The following is a 20,872-nucleotide window of genomic DNA, read 5'->3' as shown; positions in this document are numbered from 1 at the left end:
TTTGCCACTCATTTGTAAGAGCATCATGATCTCCTAGGAAAATCAGTTACCTGGATATACCAATTCTGAAGGTTGCTGCTTGACTTTTATTCTATATAATTCACTTGTTCATCACTGTGTGAAAATTCATCAAGTGTTGAGGCAAGTGGAGGGTACTCATGCACTTAAACACTACAGTTTTCAATATTGATGCATTCACACTCGTTCAGGCTATGAGATATCTGGCATATCTACACATCTGAATCAGCGCCTAGCTGAGGGTAAATTTAAGATTTTAAAATGAAATTAAGAATTTCAACTATTGTTGGTTGTGCTTTCTGTTATTTTAATAAACAAACCTGAAAAATTACCAGAAGTGAAATTCACAGACAAGAAATACTTTAATTAAATATTGTGTAAAATGAACATTTTTATACAGTTAAATATCTGAAAAAATGTACAGATAAAACAATCTTATTGTAGGGTCTTTAACAGTAAAATCTACCATTTAGTGAAATTTTCAGTTTGGAGACAATGAAGCAATGAGTGCATTGACTAATTAATCTAAAACACAAACAGATTGCATTTGAGAAGAAACTTGCAAACTTTCTTAACATGTATGCATGACCTCTTTTAAGATCAAAACCTTACTTATACAAAATAAAACTGAGGCAATTCAGTTTCAAAGTGACTTCTTAGGCTTTTCCACTTAGCTAACCCTTATTGGCTATCACAAAATAAATGTGAAATACATTTATTATTTGTGATATATTGAATCAATTTTAAAACCTTTTATAAACATCTCCTGAAAATGTGCATTTTTTGTTTAAAAAGAAAAAAAGTGTTCCCTCCTTTTTGCTTTGAACTTTAGTTCTGCTGCAGTTTGCAAAAAACGTTTTGCAATTCTGCATTGACAAAGCATTTAGTGCAAAGAAAGAGAGGGGGGAGGAATCAGTTGTTCTCGCTTTAAAGATTGGCACTAACAGGCACAATATATTAAAGAGGTCATTCCAGTTTTTAAGTTACAGTCATTGCTGTAGGCCTTGCTACAAAACAAGAGTTCTGTAAATAAAAACAACTTATAAAAGTCACGTATGATCTCAATTGTATATGAAGCCTTTCTCTGTTAAACAGTGCTAGGTTTCAGAGTATGTAGAGTGCAGCAGAAAGCAGACATACAAAGGAATGACATAGCTGTATACCAGGGATACAACCAGTCCAAGCATTGCAGTGGTGCTACTGCTGGTCATTTCCATGTGGTTGATGCAAATCTCATAGAAATGAACAAAATACGCACAGCAATAGTCAGTGGGTAAGCTGCACCCTTGGGTTTGTGCTTTTGTACACCATAAACCATCCAGATGAAGGAACGATTATCAATTGTGGTGTAAGCCTGTGATAAAACAGCACAGAAGTTCTTCAAAGAAGTCTACTTTTAAGGCATCCGAGAAGTTAATGTGGCAAACATTTTAATTAAAACATCAGAAGTGAATTTTATTTAAGCTTTAGGCTTCTGAATTTTTTTCAGTAAACACAGTTCAGCTATGTGGCAAAGTCATGGGTGGCAGATAAAATGACTTTTTACAATCTTTTTTTTAATAAAAGAAACAAGGAAGAGATAAAATGGATGAAGGAAGAAAATTCAAAAACAAAAAATCCGGACACAAAATAGAACTTTTTCCCCCTTGTGGCTGCATCACATGCATGTATTCTACTAGTATTTATTACAGCCATGTGGCACGATTTTGTTTTAACTATACAACAAACAACTTTATTTCAAAAATTATTTGTTCTGATAACTTAAACATAATATAAAAATAAACAATGCTTTTCCTCAAAATAACAAAAGGGTGGAAAGTCCAAACAAATAACAATCTTTTGAAATACAAATGAAATGAATGAACACAAATTTATTTTAACAGAAAAATATGAAGGCAACTGTTCTTGGCTTAATGCTTTTCACAGCATCACAATACCAGTCAATGACCAAAAAAACCCATACATACAAGAAACAAAATTGATGGAAAGCAATATACAAAATTTCAAAGATAAATACAATATTTATAATCGATATGTTACAAAACAAATTCCCTTGGTGACTGCAAGTGTTTATGTGAAAGAAAGTGTTGCAATGTATGACTATTTTATTCCTTATCTTTTATAAGGAATAAAATTTGCTCTTCTAAATATTTAAGTGGATCTGAAAAAAATTCAAGACAAGTGTATAAATATTTAGCTACAACTTTGGCAAAATCACAAAAGTCTACAATTTTATAACCACATACAAAACACATTAGGGAAGAAGGATCTAGAAGTCAAAAGGACAATTTTCTGGTACAAGAAACATAGACTTCACAGTAGCCTAAGAATGCAATAGTATACAGTGCTAGCAAAAGTTGAAAAAATGTCGCAGATCACACTTGCTTAACAGGAAGCTCTAGCAGTGGAAGTATATTTTTACCAACAGACAGTAGCATTTTTTTCTCTGTCAGTGTGCTTGTTGAAGGCAAGAGAATTCAATATCAAAGTTACAATTTCTAACTACAATAAGTTACAAAGTTCCATTTCATTAAGATGACGTTAAGCGATGATAAACCCTCCCACCCACCCCAGTTCCCAAAATTATCCCAAATCATATATTCATCCTTTCCCCCCAGTTTTGATGGCTCATACCTCCTTGGCCCCCTTTCTTCACCACAAAAAAATATTTCACATTATAGAGATACACAACCATTGTGAATCTAGTTATGAGTACAGAAAAAAATGTTTTGGAGGCGTTTTCATCAGTGTTTCATGATAATCAAAATGGTGCATCCACAAAGTTTTTCCCGACACATAGCAAGTACTAGACATAGCCAAGACGTAATCAGAAACTTTATACAAAATAGGCATCGCTTTTTCCTTATTCTTCAGGACCAAGAAATGTGAAAATATGAGAGAAGTTCAGTCAATAAAATGGAATTGTTCATGAAGAAATTGATTGTTTGCATGTTGATTCTTAATAGTTTAAATAAAATCTTTAAACAAAGGTTTTTTTTGTAGCATTTCAACGTGTTGATTGTATTCTGAAGATACTGGTTCCATCAGCACGTCTTATATACTAAACTTGTCCCCTAAAAAGCTCATCTTCTGAAGCTTGGTGCTATGGTACGTAAACAAAAATGAATTTACATTGGCGGGACTACAAGTCCAGACATAGCTGAAAGAGAAAGAAAAAGAGCCATTAACAACAGATATCTATGTAAATTCAGGTATTACAATTTGGGGGGGGGGGGAGGAATATACCAACCCCACTGCATGAATATTGCCCAGTACAAGCAATTTACTGAAATATATAAATATATATATATCTTCACCAAACCCATTCTACAATATCTGATCTGTGACCCAAAGTGCTGTGTATGACCTAAGGAAAATACTACTTATCCAGCTCTGCACACAAACATGCAAGTTCTTCCACAAGTTGTGTGTAGAATTAGCTATGTGAAACAGAAACTCCACATGAGAAAGCAATTGCTTGAATGCAGCTTGATTTGCCTATGGATACTGCATCAACAAACTAGCTGTGATACATGCAGGAATTTGTTGTGCTTACAGAAGAGGCTCTTTGGACCACTTATAGATGTGCATAAGGTTTTTTGAACCAGGATGGATTGTTGATTGATCCTTTCTCCATTTAACATTATAACATACTTTGCATACAGCAGCACTCAGAAAAAAATGTTTTCTGCTTCTTCTTTAATAGTACGACTAATTGGCTGGAGTGAGGGAGAGATCACTGATAAGCAATTCTGTAGATAAATATAATTTTATTTTTAAAATAAGGGTTTTCTATGGGGCATTCTATAAAGACTTCAAAAAGGATTCTGACATTTTTTTGTGCAAAGCATCCTGCCTCCCACATGTGTGATATTTCTCTTAGCGTTTTGTTAATGGCAAACAGTGGCCCAGACTCCCTAGAGGCAGCCTATGTTGACAGCTGAGAAACAACATGGTCACTTTTGGTAATGTCAGACAAGGCCAGCTCACTCACCAATCAAGGACCAGACACTTCTCAAGTTCCCTAAATGAAAATCTGACTAACCTTAGCTTTTTCTCTCTCTACAAGCTCACCAGCTTAAATGAAAAGTCTCAGTTTTGACATTTTATTAATTGTATTTTTATTCTAATAGCATGCTGACTTTAGTGACAATGACTTTCTAAAATCAAAATTAAATAGTTAAGTACACCTGCTTTTTTGCAGTCTGCCACTCAAAGCAGTATAAAAAGGGCATAAGATTAAAATGTTTCTCTTAGTAATTTTTTTTAAAAAATTAACACCTAGTCTTTATTTTCTTCCATGGATGCTGCATAAAGCAAAGGGGCTACAGATCAGCAGCAGCATCCAGAAGATTCTAGGCTCATTTCCACGTATCTCCAATTCAGGCAATAAATAGGTGATACGAAAAATCTCTGCCTGAGCCAGTGAAAGGTTGTTGCCAGTTAAAGTAGACAATATTGGTTATGATAGACCAGTGGTCTGATTCAGTATTATGCAGCTTCATGTGATTAGACTCCTGGGGACCCAACTGGGATGCAAAGGGATCGCTATCTGACTGTTGTGGGTTTTCCAGGCTGTGTGTCCATGGCCTGGGAGTTTTTGCTCCTAATGTTTTGCCCACATCTATGGCTAACATCTTTAGAGGCATGTCACAGTAAGACATGTTTATCTCCATGTCTCTTTCCTGCTGTCATGGCAGACATCATTGCCAGTGTTGAATCAGCCATTTGGCACATCCCCGAAGAGGAAGCCGATGAAATAAGAGGGGGAAATGACAAGGATTTCATGGAAAGCATAACTTCCTGCTAGCAACATAACCCGGAAAGAACTAAATTGCTGTTTAGAAACACATCTTCCTACGACATGCCTCTGAAGATGTCAGTCACAGATGCAGACAAAACCTTAGGAGCAAAAACTACCAGACCACGGAAACACATCCCAGAAAACCCACAACAGCCAGTTGATTCCGGCTGTGAAAGCCTTCGACAATACATTGGATCCTCATCTCTTTGATTGTGCCAATGCTTGAAGAAGCAGCATTGGATGAGATGGCCTTGCAGAATCATTGTGCAAAAAACTGGGGAGCAACCCACTCGGCTGCCTGTGTGCCACCCCAAGATCTGTAGAATGGACCAGTGAGTACAATTTTAAAGCAAGATGGATAGTGCTGTGCAACTCTGCCCCTGCTTTTCTTACACTATGCTAGCCATTGTGGCACAAGTGCTAAAAATGAGAAAAGACTGGACTTGTTCAATAGGGAGATGCTAAATTTTGTCATTATGTTCTAGTTAACTCGTTGGCAGGAACATAATTTGGACTGTTTTAACCTTTTGGTGTTTAAATTTTGTCATGACAATGTTTCCCATTAATTTATGTACAAGAAACATTAATATATTTTTGATGTAGTGATGCAAACTTCAATTTCCCAGTTCATTAATTCTAAAAAAATCAATTTATCACAGATTTGCTGTGGCGGTTTTTTCTGAAAAGCTTGTTGTATATACACATTTCTTATGTAACACAGTCTCTTTGCTTGATTATTCATGTGCCTAAAGATGCAGTACAGAAGACCTGGGCTGTGAGCAGTTTTATTCAATTCCATTTGAAAGCAGCTCAGCAATCACAAAGTATTCCTTATGCCAAAGGATGAGAAAATGGCATTCTAGTGCATATTACAGTGTATGTTCTGCCCCAACTGTGCCTGTGATAGATTTGCCTTATTTAATCAAACAGTTGGCAGTTTCTTAGCATGGGAAGGTCTGGAAAGAAGGGAAAGTATGCCAATCTTACTATAATCAGAACATTCTAAGTTAGTGATGCCCATGCTACTAGTGTTACCCCCATGGTTGGTGTCTGCTCATGCTGTAGCATAGCATAACACAAATAGAATGTCACATAGAGGTATACGTTATCTATTGTCTGTACATGTATGCTTCCAAATGGTCTCAGATTAGAGGCTTATGGACTGATCCGGAGAATCCATATCAGTAATAGTACTCATGGATTTTTCTTCCCATACAACAGATGGGATAGCAGCTGTCTGCCTTAAAGGGGATGACTTCATGAATGCTACTGTAGTATTAATGTGCCCTTGGTTCAGAGGGGAGAATACTATGTCATCCCTAGCGCATGTGGTCCAGGATTGATCACATGAAGCAACTTGATTCTCTTACAGTTTACAGATTGCTGGATGCTTATTCATCAGGCTGTGCGTGGAATACACCACACGAAAAGTATGAGTAAGATCATACAGAAAGAAAAAAACAAAATTAAAAGGCAAGGCGAAAATTTGCTCATGAATGTAACTTTCTTGTATAGACAGTTTCTATGAGGAATACTGCTTAGTCCTAGATGTAACTGATGGAGTTAGGCAAATCACGAGCGTGAAAGTTTGAAACATGCCTTTGTTTACATGAAAAGATTAGTCACAGGTTTGTTTACAGATGGAGCATAACAGCCAGACGCTCTTGCGTTCCGACCCCTATGTGCCATTGCTTGGATTACAGCCAGATCCTGCCAGCTGTGAATTCCCCCAAAATGGCACAGTTCCAGTATAGTTAGCTTGTGCACAATGCTGCCATCAGGGCTGGGAGAAGCAGCGCCAAATGGTGGGGTACAGTGATGTGCAGCTCAGTTTTCGGCCAGTAAGTGTTCCCTTGTGGCAATCGCAGCTCATTGGCAAGGGATGGAGCAGAGTCTTGGCTATCTGCTACAGCAGCAAGCTCTCTGCCATTAATTGACAACAATAAATACTAATAACGCTATTACCATTTGGTAGCAACTATTCTGCTAATTTAGTGCCAGCAGCAGTAAATGCAACATTCAGCCAATTTTCATTTTCTTATATTGCAGGTAAAGAGTTACAAACCAGGGAAATATGGCTTCAATTGTCTGTGTTGTCCATTATTAAAACAGTCTGTAACATGTAATGTAGATATTGTGGGTTAGTTTATGTTGGGTAGTCCTGCTCCTTCCTCAAAACAATAAACCATGATTCTGAAAAGCAATCTTGTCCTGAAAAAATGCAAATGTTAAGCCCTCCACCAAAAGATACAATCTTGCAAACAGGGCATAAACTCAAAGACACTATTACCAATGCCATCTGACATGTGAGCTTATCGATCTTTAACTGAATGAGCTAGTAGTGGCTTCCAAGCATGGTGTACTGAGGACAGTGGTGGACTTACACTAGACTTTTGCTTTTGCAGAATCTAGACAAGTAGTTCTCAACCTTTTGCATCTTACATTGCACCAATCAAAGAACTTGGGGTTCCATCATGATAAAAGCAAAAATCCCGCATTTTCCCCAAGGGCTTTTATATGTTTACAGGTATTCTGTTTTTTTTTTCATCATTTATGGTTAAGTTTTAAGGACATGAAAAATTGCACTACTATTGCTGGGAGTAAATTTTATTGCTGTAGCTTTTCAAAACAAACAAAACTAACAATTCCATTAGTGTGTGAAAATTGTAATAATACCGCTGAATATAAACTTTATTGTTATGGTAACTGTAAAACACAAAGATAATAAATTTAAAAAAGTTATATTATTGGGATTGGAGGAGAGTGAATTCTCAGTAATTCTTATGAAAACTCTGCATCCCACTAGCTCAGACCACTGGGAAAGTTGTGAGCATGCAATGAGAACCCCCCCAATATAAGACAACTCGAATTCCATGTAGTAAGAGGAAATATAAATATGATCACAGATCAACAGGACTGGATGTGGTAAGAGCAGAATGACCAAAATATCTAGTCTTGGTCCACCATGCTACCATATGATCCTCATCACATTCTTGTACATAACCATAGACTTTCCCATCCCATTTGTATACATGCCCCTACAATTCCTGTGTGTCTACAGACCTCTTACAGATATGCAGTGCCATGTCCACACTGATCTGGGTTCATCTGGAAACTGGGGCAGTGCTAGCATGAGGAGACACATGCCCCTTCTGCACATGCAGAATAATGCACTTTCAATCCACTTTCAATGCAGTTTGCAGCTGTGTGGAATAGCAAAATCTACTTGCAAACAATTATGAAAGTAGATTGGAAGTGCATTATTCTGCATGCAAACAATCTCCTCTCAGGTGGTCCAGGCCTTTTGATGTTACTTTTGCTATGGGCTCCTGTGCTATGAAGGTACATGAAAATGGCCCCTCTTTCCAGCCTCTGTCAGAACTACTCTATGCATTCTGCTCTATGTACTGACAGTCTGCAATGATTTTGGCTGCCTTGTGTCCTATGTGTGACTACAAGTAGAGAAGGAGAAACTCTCTTTTCCATCAAAGGCAGACTGATTACCTGGGAACTATATATCACTGATGAGCCACGGGCTAGCAACACTCAGTTGTATCTTTTGGGCATAGAACATATAATCTCATAGGCTTCTTACAGTTCCTCTCAAATATGCAAGCATCTGAGAATTTATGCCTAAAGAATATTGTCTCTGATGCCTTACCGTTGACATTCACTTGGTGGAGAAATTTCTTGGCATGGAATTTTGTTTCAGACTTCACGGTGGAATACTGCTGCTCACAGTATTATTAAAGGGGTAATATCTCTTTAAGTCTACAAGCTAGAGAAGCCAAACTACTGTGCAGCCAGCCAAATGTTGCACCTCTGTAAAATAGAGCAGCACTGAGCCTGTTTGAGTGGGGTGTGTGTGTGGCATGGATGATCGCTGTCATGTCAGGCTCATTCTCTGTCTTCTGCCTTAAGGGATGAATGAAGACTGAGATACATGCAGCCTGCCATACTGGTGTTCATAGCCATCTTCTCCGCCCCTTTAGATTTTAGATTCAGAGGATGGATTTTGTCCCTTGGATCCTCGAGCCTTTTCTGGAGCTTGAAAAGGCTGAGTGAAATGGAAACAACGGAATAAAATTGACCTCCTCTATTGCTTCTTATGGGAGGAGGAAGAAACGTGTGGGAGGAGGGTGAGTGAGGTGAAGTCTGGAGACTCTACACTCATGGAGTAGACTCTGGCTGGACCGAGCCTTCTGCATGCATATTATGCAAGCTAATTAACTGCATTGGACAACTGTAATATTAAGTTATGAGGTAGCTAATAGTGTTCATTATGGATATTTTCCCACTGGCACTTCCATCATAGTTTTCATGTACTACAATTTGCATCAGCGTATTTGTTATTGGAAAGAATGTGTGAAGGATGTAAGTTATCTGCAATTAAATCTATATGTTGGTGTGCTACAGTATAGGATTGTACACATGCTACACTGTGCCCATTCTTTTTATCATTCTGAAGGTAATGAAAGCAAAGACCATAGGTCCATATGTTGTATGTCTTGTAGCCTATAGCCCCAAATCTGCTCTTTATTTTATTTACTGTGAGTTTAGAACATGGGTCATGGCCATTGATGAGAAAGGAGGATTCCCAGCAAATGAGGCAACAATGTATTGCCTTGTATGTTCCCAATCCTACTCCCTTTCATATTTCAAAGGAATGAGGTAGTAGGGTGAAGATGGGTGCTTCCTAAGCAGCAGGATACTTAGAGCAACAATTTAGCTTCCTGGGTTGAGTGACTTGTTAGATTGGTTTTAAAATATAGAAAAAGCAGTGAGACTTGGAAAGTTGCTAACTAATGCTAAAGTGACAACATTTTTTAAGTTGAAATTTGCTTACAACACAATCCTTGGGGCTAATTTGCATACAACTTGATAATTCACAACTTTGTTTGAATTTCTTCACTGAATACCACTGTCCCTTGGTGGATGAAGTGATATGTGGTATTTGACCTACAAAGGAACATTCCATTGAGGCACTGTTGTAAGAGAACAGGATGATAGTTTACTACAATGTTTACTACATGTATACAGTTCGATCCAAAAGGCTCCAGTGGCCTGGAACTGCCAAGCCACCTTAGAGGACTTCCAGGCAATATGGGGAGGCAACCAAATCCAGGAAACCCCTGGCTGCCTGAAAGCTCTCCATGGACCAAAATGGACTTATGTCACCCTTTCAGCCTGGTAAAAGTGACTAAAGTTGGCTTTATTCCCAGGAATGCCCTTAGCTCTGCCCCAGCTGTGATGGCAGCCAGGTTTAGGCCAGTGCAGCACAGTGGGTAAGATGACATTGCGTAAGATGACATTGTTAGGTGCAAGCACTTCTGGGTCAGGCACAGCATAGTCACCACATTGCCCACCTGCCTCCCTTTTTGACCTCCCTGCTGGCATAAGTGCCACTTATGCCAGTGGGGTGGGCAAATGCACCAGCGTGACCCTGTGCTGGCTCCAACAGCTGACCCTCCCCCTCCCAATCAGGACTGAACTGATAGTCTTGTTTTACTGCACTGTCTTTTACTTTTGCATTTTAAACAGCTCTCTGTATTCTTTGTGGTAATCATGCCTTAGACAGTTTTCTATTTGATAATTTCAGTGACTCTAGTTCTATTGCATTTTTACTGAATGTTTTGTGCTGTCATAATTTTTCTATATTTTGTAATCTGCCTCGAGTCTCAGTGAGAAAAGCAGTCTGTAAATAAATAACTTGTATTGTCGAAGGCTTTCACGGCCGGAATCACTTGGGTGCTGTATGGTTTCCTGCTGTATGGCTGTGTTCTAGCAGCATTCTCTCCTGACGTTTCGCCTGCATCTGTGGCTGGCATCTTCAGAGGATCTGAAGGCTGTGGCTGGCATCTTCAGAGGATCCTCTGAAGATGCCAGCCACAGATGCAGGCGAAACGTCAGGAGAGAATGCTGCTAGAACACGGCCATACAGCCCGGAAACCACACAGCACCCAACTAAATAAATAACATTTGATGCTTCTTGATATATGTGCACATGTCAACATGTTAACTCCACTTCTAGGACACTATCACATGTATAACATAGATTAGGTATGTTTGAGTGTGTAGGATCAATATGCTTGTTTCCAGCTCTGCACACATGTGTAGCATTAACAGAGTTGCCTAATTACTACTACTCAAACTTATTCCACTGGCGCATTTGCTTCTTGAGAACAGTTAGAAAAGATTTACCTAGTTTATAATGATCACCAACTTTTTATTTTGAATTCTGTATTTTGCGTGGTGGTAAAACACAATTTTTTTCAATAATACTTTAATATTACAGAAAGAATCTTCCAGGCATTTGAGGCTGCTTAGAAGAAATCAGCCTTAACAGAATCCTCTTTATGTCAGAGATTAATTGCATTCTTCTGCCCTGCCTTAATACTAGTTATTAATTGGCACGATAAAATATCAGGTATATCTACACTATAAGAATTTGTTTTCTTTTATTTATAGCACTTTTCACATGTGGGAATTTTTTAAAACATCATTAAAGCAATTCTGTTTTTTTTTTTCTAAACCAGCAGTGAATTGGAATGAAACACATTTGGAGATGCGCTGAGGGCCACCGAAGATGGCACTGTGGGCCTTCACCCATTTCCACGTTACAAGCTGCAGCAGAATAAAATGATAGAACCCACATAGTACACATTTGGGGCCCATAAGGTGAAATCTTATTTTCTTCTCTCAAAATGCCTACTTCGCTGCGTGTCTTTCACACACTCAGGCAAATCATGTGCTTGTTTTGCTATCATAAAAAGAGCTGCTTTGTCCCTGAAGCTGCACTCCTGAGAGTTATTAAGGGTGAAACTATCAAAGCGACTAAGAGCAAAAGTTTCACACAGGCTGTTTTATCATAATCTGTTTTTATAAGCTCACCCTTGTTCGGGAAGGATGTGGATTCAGATGGTAATGAATAAAGACCTAATTCAAAATGGGCCAGTATAATTAATCTGCCCACAATAACCTAATATTCAGTACTGTTTGGAACGATTCTGATATTTTGATGTCTGCTTTCAGTTTGCCATCCAGTGAGGAGAGTAGTGAGGGTAGAGAAAGACGCTACAGATATCCATTTAATGGGGACACTGGCCAATCAGAAAAGTTATTCCATCTTCCTAATCACTAATATTTACATTATTTTAACAGCTTTGAGAGCGTGTTCTGGTTCTGGATAACCAAGGGGCTATTTTTGTAAGCTACTTCATTATCTGGGGCTGTGCCAGCTAAGTAGGAGCTTAGCTTTACATCCATAGCCAGTAGTGCTGCACAGACCAGCGTGGGGGGGGGGGGAGGGGGGGGCTAAAGGAAGGATATAGCCTTTGTTCCCTAACCCCATAAATGCTTCGCAGCAGGAGTAGAGGATCAGAGGTCTTTCTTACCAACAGCAAACACAAACGTGCACCCCAAAAACTGGCCCAACAACAAGGAAGGAGTATCTATGTATGTATGTGAGATGGAGCACTGGTGAGTCAGGATTTGTGATCTCACAACATCTTGGTTTCATGTAAGCAGCCATGCCTTTTCCCCAATTCAAATTGACTTCTAGCAGTTCTTAGCCCTGGTAAGGAAAAGGACAAAGCCATCTCTTGTTCATGGGTAATCAATACACATGTGCATATTTTTAATGAACTTTGAGCACATGAACAAGAGAAGTTTGTCTTCTGCTGTGCTTTACTCCAGTGTTTGAGACATTCTTCTTTTGGCCTGGTTCTGAAGCTAGAAGTCAATTGGCTTAGGAGCGTGAAAAAAAAAGCTGAAGCCAACAGGAAACAGTGAGATAAGAAGCTTATCAGAAAAGATTTAGTTCCTCTTACCTTCACATTCCCGTTTTCTTTAATGCGTTTGTGGGTGTATGTGTGTAGGTCTGTGTCTAAACATGTCCCCTGAATCTCTTCCCCTTTTAATGCTTAAGAATCCCAGGAAAGGCCATAATAGTCACTTGCACATCTATGTTATTAGAATGTTGTTGCTTTTGTAACTAGTAGCTCTTGAAGCAGCATAAATATATGAAGAGTCCGTACAAAAACCCTCCCAGGAACAAAAATAACAATAACATGAAAACATAATAGGTGGCCCTGTACTCGCATGGGAACCAGACCACCTTATGTTTTCATGGCAAGACCCTAGGGTAACAGCTCCATCTCTGGCACATGACAAAGACAGCAAAGCTTCTCTTACTTTTTCTTATGCTGGTTCTTTCTAATGTGAGGATTTTCAGGTCGTACTTATCCTCATGAGAGGAAAGTAACACTTCATTATCACATTCAAATCAACCTTTCTCCTCCCCCCCCCAACACAAACTTTTTAAACAGAAAATCTCAGACCTGATTACTTCAAGATAGACCACTTGCTTTCCTAGCTTTGTGAAAAGTGATGCTCCATTTTTGATCAGGGTACAAGAACTATGCACTATAAAATACATGTTATAAACAGTACTGATACATTCCCATAGGATGTATCAATTGAATACAGAATTGATACATTCCCATCTTCATAAGAAAAAGAGAAGAGCAGCTCCTCAATATAACCAATACAATTCCTCCTCTCAAAAAAGGACAAAAATATACATGAATATTTACGTGAAACAAATACAAAGTTAGTAAGATAAATATCCAGTGTACAAAATATACAAAAGTGAGCTGCTTTGTCATGTATGAAACTCTGACCCAGAATCAAATCATTGATAAATAATTGAGCAAAAGTGTCCCCAGGAACACAGTCACACATAGGTCGATTCCCTACGGGGGAAATAACATGTGATAGCCCTGGTAGGTGTCCTGAGACAACGGGAGAATTCGGCTCAGTCTCATGCCAGCCCTGCAATTCCCCCTTCATCCAGGGTTTTTCAGAAACCGCCAGGAAGGTACATCTTTTCTGGCGTTTTCTGGCGAACACAGGATGAGCCTAGTACCATGGGAAATCGTTTTCCCGCCCTGAATCTCTGTTCGTTCTGTCAACCAATCACAGCTAAGTCTCCTGGGCATGCGCAGAACGGGAGACTCAGGGTGGGAAGGAACGCACCTTTTTAATTTTTTCTTCTTGCATACGAAGCCACGACCATGCAACTAATAGGTGTACATTTGTGTGCTGTTCTTGGCCACGGAGCTCTATGCTTTGTGACAACATAGCTACATAGCTATTACGTAAAAAAAAAGAGGAATGCCTGTTCATGTTCCCACCCTAAAGCAACAGCCAATCGGGAACGAGGAGCAGAAGAGGCACTGAAATGATCCTGGGCTCTGGTCACGGTTTCAACTCCAGACCTCAGCTGCTGTGGGGAGTGACAGACCGGGATCAAAAGGTACTGTACTTGATAGTCCGGGTCCAATCCCAGAATGATTTTCCCAGTGGGGAATTGACCATATCAACTTGATTCTGGTTCAGAGTCTGGTATATAGCATAGAAGCTCCACATTTTTTAATATTTTGTATATGTGATACTTCTGTCTTTTAACATTTGCTAATCCCTTAATAAACTGATTAAGCTGTCTTATACTGAATGAGGCAACTACATCTCATGGTCATGAATTACAGACATAATTAATTTATGGAATTCACGGACACAATATGGAAATAAGGCAGCTAACGTAGATTGCTTTGAAAGGGTGTGAGACATTCATAGGCAATGGGGTCATCAATGGTTAAAGGACTAAATGGAACGATTTTCAAAGGAAGTATAACTTTGAAAACCAGTTACTAGCGAACAACAACACTTTGATCTCTGTGTCCCACTCAGAGGCCTTCTAGAGGCATCTGTTTTACCAATGTGGGAAACTGGCTGCTGGACTAGATGGACTTTGGTTTGATATACTGGGGCTGTTCTTATGCCTTATGCTGAGACCACAATGTGGTTCTGATTGTACACACTGTGGAGCCCAAAGGCTGAGCTCCTGTCCTGCCCTTCCACCAGAGATTGGAACAGAAATGTAGCATATTAACTACAGCATTAATAGGTCTTTGTGAACCATGAAATAATAAGAGAATTGTAATTTTATGCCAGATTGCTATACTTACATTGAACAAGAACATTTCTGGTTTGAATTCTAAAAAGAATAAGAATATTTCTAGTTTTAATTCTAGACAGAATTGTCTAGCCAACAGAACAATGTGACAAGGCAGGTTGTAGATTCACTGGGTATTTTAAAAGTAATTGAGATTTTGAAAAAAATCCCTTAGGGATAGCATCTTAAACGGGCATGGATTAGATTGATCTCCTTGAGCCCTTTTCCATCCCTACCAATGATATTTATTTTATGTTCTTTAAATTTCTAAAACATGTTCAGAGCATGGAAAACTTTGGGTTATGTATGTGTGAATATAACAACATGTGATTATGATATTCTGCTATACCAGTATGCAGAGCCTAAAAAGTTAAGCAAGCCAAGACTTTTTTGTTCAACAGTATGTTTGGAGAGTGCCTTGCTTCTGCAGTGTAAATAAATCAATACTGGTTGTTCTCCATTCTACCAAGGCTATATAGTGTGAAATGCTTAAAAGTGTGTTTCTGGTTTCAGATGGAGTTGAATCTCAGGTTGAGGCAGGTTTTGGGTCCTACATTTGAAAACTGAATAGTAATGTACTGGGGTGGTCTTTTCTTTTTTAATGAAAAGCCAACTCTTTAATAAAAGTATTTACAGTTATTGTGTTTCTCCTTCTATAAATTTGCTCATTTTGTATCCATGGATGTGAGTTGCTGTGTAAATTCTACAAGCTATTTTATAGCTATTTATCCTGACTTCATTTTTATTTAAAGCCAATTTAGCTGGAATAAACTCCAATAAGAGCCCAATGCCTTTCTGATCAGAGAGTGAACAACAACACTGAACATAGCTTTAAATATTTTGGAAGATTTTCAAGTTTCAGATAATTACCTGAGTAGGAAATGTAGCACATCTTGAAATACTGCTGACTGAAATGTGTGTATCAAAAATGCATACAGAAAATGTATAAAGAAGAACAAGGATCTGTGAGAAACATTCAGGGTTGTGTGTTTAGTTTAAAAATTAATGCATGAAACCTTAAGGGGAAATGCTGGGAAAACAGCTAGTTTTTCTTCTAATGCAAGGCTTAAAATCAAACCACCATATGGTAAAATGGTAGACTTATGTTTTGTGCTGTGCATTTGGTATTAAGGTCTGACACCTGTAATGAAAGCTATTAAAAACCAGACAACAACTAAGGGCCTTGGAGATCGGGGAGGGTGGTGGTGGTGGTGGTGGGTGGTTTGTCAATATTTGCCAGTGATAAAATGCTGTTCTTCTAAAGATTCAAAATTTAAGGTTCTCGTGTTTGTCTGAAAAAGCCTGCAATTACACAAAAAAATGATACAGAGATCCAGCTCACCTTGAAGTCCATTTCCATTTGCACTGGTGCAAGATGGTGGAGGAGAAGCTTGGGGCCTGACAACAGGAGCAAAGGCGCTCTTTTGTTTCACTGCAGAGATGACATTGGCAGGTGAGAATGAGAAAATGCCGTGTGTACTGCTACAGTTTGAAGGGAGGGTGACCGAAGAGGCTGCCATGGTAGGGCTTGACGGAACTACTGCAACAAAGCAAAAATAATCAGGACTCATATTGTGGATTTTTATGGCAAACATGGAAGGGGGGGAAAGAGATTGATGGGGCCTTGCCTCTTATAATACTAAAAAAAATCTATACAAAAACAAAATGCTTTGGCTTGCCACGCTCTGGATAACAGGCAAACTCTTTTGTGTTGGACTTCTGTTGCAAATTGTGCAGTCCAATCTGGTTCTTTTTGTTCCTTTTTAATCCGAGATTATTGCACGGCATATACCAATATATTTGCCATGTGTTTTTTTTAAATGTCCAGCCTCCAGAGTCACCCCTCCTTTTATCCAGTAGCTCACATTGCAAAAAATCAAAACAAAAGTAAACTTTTTTTGCAACATAATAGGAATCTATATAATGAAGGAAAAAACTAGAAACAAAAACTTACTGCCATAAGGTGAGTTGGCTGAGGAGCCATTAAGAAATCCAGGAGAACCAGGTACACCAAGATTGGGCATGCCGGCATTGCCATATCCATTCATGCTATTGCTGACTGTGTTGTAATTGGACTGCTGAGGAGTACTGCTTGGAACATATCCTCGCGGGGAAACACTGCTTGTGTTGCGACTGTAGCCTACTATGTTAGGAGGAAAAACCCATCCCAAGAAAATGGTTATTTAAGGGGGTGAAGGGTTTCTCAACTGCATCATACATTACAGTCTTCTAATTGATTGTACAGCTTTGGTCTACACTGTCTGCTACTACCCTATCATCTCTTTGCAGTTCAAGATAACCTTATCACGCCAACCCTACTTAAATCATCGGTGATAACTCTGTGTTGTCTCTGCTAGCCAACAAAAGCTCCCTTCGATCCAACTGTGTCAGTTTCTTTCGCGTTTGTCTTTAGTAGCAATTATCAACAGGCTTGATTGCTGGTTTGTACCAACATGCTGAATAAACTTTCAGGCTTTCTAGGACTTCAAATGTCTATGTGGGCAAAAAGAGATAGGGAAAAACACCTGTTTGCTGCAGTAATTTAACTTGAAAACACCATTTTTTAAGATTAATATTTTTATACTAAAGATAAGCAAGTGTTCCTACTGAGTACATGCTTCAATGAATGCTAGCTCTGCTTCAATTTACAGAGAGGTTTCATTAGATTAATTTGACACATCCGAATTGAATGGACACATACTCTATAAAGGAAGAATTAGGGAATTTAACAGCAAGACAGGAATGTGTCCCTGATCCAGAGAATGTTTGCTGTAATGAACTTGTCCTACAAGCCAAAGGAATGTGTACTTTTCTCCAAATAAAAATTAGTGTATTTTTTCTTATACTGAAAGTCAATTTCTTAGTTGTAATAAGAAATATATAGTTGAATATGTTTACCATATTACTTCAAATCATATATGCAACAATTGATTGGTTTCATTTGCCAGTAAATTACAGAAATGTTATTTTCTGCTACTGTTTATATATAATTTTTTAACACATGCTTAAATAATACAAATGAAATTCACATTCAGAAAGGAGGTTGTAGCTTCTAGAGATGTTAACTTCTAGAGAACCAAAACTTCACTCTAGATTAGAATGTTTTTACAGATTTTCCAAATACTATCCATCATCATGTGCTAACTTCTCAAACATACAAGATATGGTTCTGGTGGGTTTTCCGGGCTGTGTGGCCGTGGTCTGGTGGATTTTGTTCCTAACGTTTCACCTGCATCTGTGGCTGGCATCTTCAGAGGTGTATCACAGAGATTTTGAAATACACAGAGATGTATCACAGAGATCTCTGTGATACACCTCTGAAGATGCCAGCCACAGATGCAGGCGAAACGTTAGGAACAAGATCCACCAGACCATGGCCACACAGCCCGGAAAACCCACCAGAACCAGTTGAATCTGGCCGTGAAAGCCTTCGACAATACATACAAGATATGCATGATGGTGGCTAGTTAATGGGAAATGTTACAAAATCCAAAGTGCACATGTAAGGTCTTCAACAGGCTGCCATTGGTGATCTTCCAAATTCTTATTAATAGTTTTACAAACATCAGTTATTGCATGTTTTTGAATTTTTATTATATCTTTTCAGTAAAGATACGGTATGGCATGGAAAACTAAATAAATCCAGGAGTCACAATTATTAAGGAATGCAGTCAGCACACCACTTGACTCAAAATATGATTCCTGGAAAAGGAAGGATGAAACATAATGATGAACTTTAACTGCTTGCTTCCTTTGTAAAGACACAATTCTTAAACCTTCACATACCTTGGTCATTAGCTTGTGATGTTTCTGAAACATTAACTGCTAGCTGGCTGCTAAAAGAGTTTACTCCCATCATGCCAGTATGACCTGGAGTGTTGGCAAGTGTAGGAATCTGATTGTGATTGCGTGGCACACTGTATAATGCTTCTGCAATATCAGCTGCTCGTTTCAGGATGATTTCCTACAAGTAATAAAAGAATTAATTTCTATCACATATCCTTGTTTGTAATCAGGTAATATGCAGTGCAGATTAGTAAGGTCGATGTTGCACTTTCTTTCATTTAACCACACACTGCATTAGACATATCCTTGGAAACTTACCAGTGATGAACAAGAAGGGTAAATAATACAGGTAAACTAACAAACATTTCTACAAGTCTGACATTTATTGCCATGAGTTTGATAGCCCAGGCTAGCCTGATCTCATCAGATCTCAGAAGCTAAGCAGGGTCAGCCCTAGCTGGTATTTGGATGGGAGACCTCCAAGGAATTCCAGGATCATGATACTGAGGCAGGTATTGGCAACCACCTCTGAACGTCTCTTGCCTGGAAAACCCTATGGGGTCACCAAATCTCAGCAGTGGCTTAATGGCACTTTCCACCACCAACACGTGACATTTCTAATTTATCAGTTTGTTTATTCCACTTTTCCCCCCAATGGGGATCCAAAGGGCTTACACTGTTCTCTTGTCCTCACAACAACCCTACAAGGTAGGTTAAATGGAGAGGATGTGACTGGTTCAAGGTCACCCACCAACTTTCCATGGCAGAATCGGGACTTGAAGCTGGGTGTTCCAGATCCATTCCAGCATTCTATTCACTATACAACACTCGCACTCATTGTCTTAAAAATGTACTGTAATGCAGCAAATGTATTTTCAATAATTTCCAATATACAGTGCATATTTATATGTTATTTAGCAGGGCTTTTCATTAGTAATCATTGCAAAGGATAAAGTTCAAGGTTATTCTCATCTTAATGATTTCCAAAGCTTTTTCTTTTTCGGCATCTGTACCAAGGTGGATGACAAAATTCCAGGTGGATGACAGAATTACGGTGTACATTGAAAGGATGTTCTTATATATTGTCAGGTTTACAAACAGAAAGTACCCATGTGTTGGATTTTCTGTAGGTGAGTAAATATTCATTTGAGAAAAGATATTTAGAAGAACCTACCTGATTGTTGTGGGGCATACCATACAGGGCTTCAACAAGGTCAGCTGCTCTTTTAAGTAATACTTCCTACAGGAGACAAAAGAGAATAATTTCTTGCTTGAAGTAAAGTTGGTACGACAAAAGCAACAGAGAACAAACACGCATTCCCAGTACTGCAAGGATGCTGTAGTATCTGTCCTTATGAATACCTGATAGACAAGGCAAAATATATGACATAGTAGCCTGATGCTAATTCTATAATTTAGTTGGAGGTGTTTAAAAGATAGGAAGGCATTTTGCTGGGTTGGGGTGGGGGTTGGATGGGAGGGGGGAAAGAGTTTTTGTGATTTCAAGTCGAACTTAGATATGAGGCTAAAAATAATAATAATAATAATAATGCACTTCATATCCAGCTGTTTGATTATGACTGACTAGAAAAGGTGTTTGCTGCTGAAGCATGTAGCTCCAGTGCTGAATTAGTGAAATCAGTGCTTGAGGTTTAATGATGTAGTCTTATGGGTATTAAACAAACAAACACATGGTAGAGATATGAAAGGCACAGGCATCACATTTGGCTGTTAATTCCTAGCACTTTAGTGGTGAAGAACAATAAGTAATTTTCCATATCTTAATTAAACTGGCAGAGTCCTTAAAGACAACATCTCACCCCTAATTCATGCCCCAAATTTGCAAGTGAGTTCAATGCTTATTCCTCTTTATTTTGAACAATAAAGTGAATTAACTTGGGTTAATCTAGTTCTTTCATAATGACATTAAGAAATTTTTCAATTAACCTCTTTGACTGCATGTTGTAAAGGACTTCATAAATGACTTCACATTCAGAGAGTGTTGAGTACTTGTGCCTGGGGGCACGGATGCACTGAATTTTGTCTTATCCCTGTCTGCATGCCTACCTCCAGTTTTACGATTGGAGAGGATTAATCCATAGTTTAGTTAATTTTAAATACAAATGGACTTAAATCTTAATTTTTATCCTTCAATTGCAATAAATCTTGAAATTTGGTTTTAGTTTTTGAGGAAATTGGGCTGGGGGAGGAGGTTGTGTGTTTTAGGAAGATGTACTGCCAATTATCAT

General features: G+C 38.6%; 1 protein-coding gene across 12 annotated transcripts in view; it reads right to left on the bottom strand.

The window, feature by feature from the left end:
* Positions 1-361: 361 nt before the first annotated feature.
* The window catches only part of EBF3 (EBF transcription factor 3), a 196,688-nt gene continuing 176,177 nt past the window's right edge, over positions 362-20,872 (bottom strand). For 7 of the 12 annotated variants that reach the window (XM_048506438.1, XM_048506439.1, XM_048506443.1 and 4 more), the window contains 5 exons: positions 19,798-19,863; positions 18,624-18,801; positions 16,792-16,980; positions 16,180-16,377; positions 362-3,178 (listed from right to left, as the gene is read on the bottom strand). In XM_048506438.1, coding sequence (XP_048362395.1) covers positions 3,147-3,178; positions 16,180-16,377; positions 16,792-16,980; positions 18,624-18,801; positions 19,798-19,863 — 663 coding nt within the window. In that variant the 3' untranslated portion in view covers positions 362-3,146. The remainder of the gene's footprint in view (positions 3,179-16,179; positions 16,378-16,791; positions 16,981-18,623; positions 18,802-19,797; positions 19,864-20,872) is intronic. The other 5 variants (XM_048506447.1, XM_048506448.1, XM_048506449.1 and 2 more) reach the window with 3 other exon arrangements.

This window comes from Sphaerodactylus townsendi, linkage group LG08 (assembly GCF_021028975.2).
Source record: "Sphaerodactylus townsendi isolate TG3544 linkage group LG08, MPM_Stown_v2.3, whole genome shotgun sequence".
NCBI classification, from domain to species: domain Eukaryota; kingdom Metazoa; phylum Chordata; class Lepidosauria; order Squamata; family Sphaerodactylidae; genus Sphaerodactylus; species Sphaerodactylus townsendi.
The sequence above is the reverse complement of the archived record's forward strand: the minus strand, read 5'-3'. Positions and strand labels throughout refer to the sequence as shown.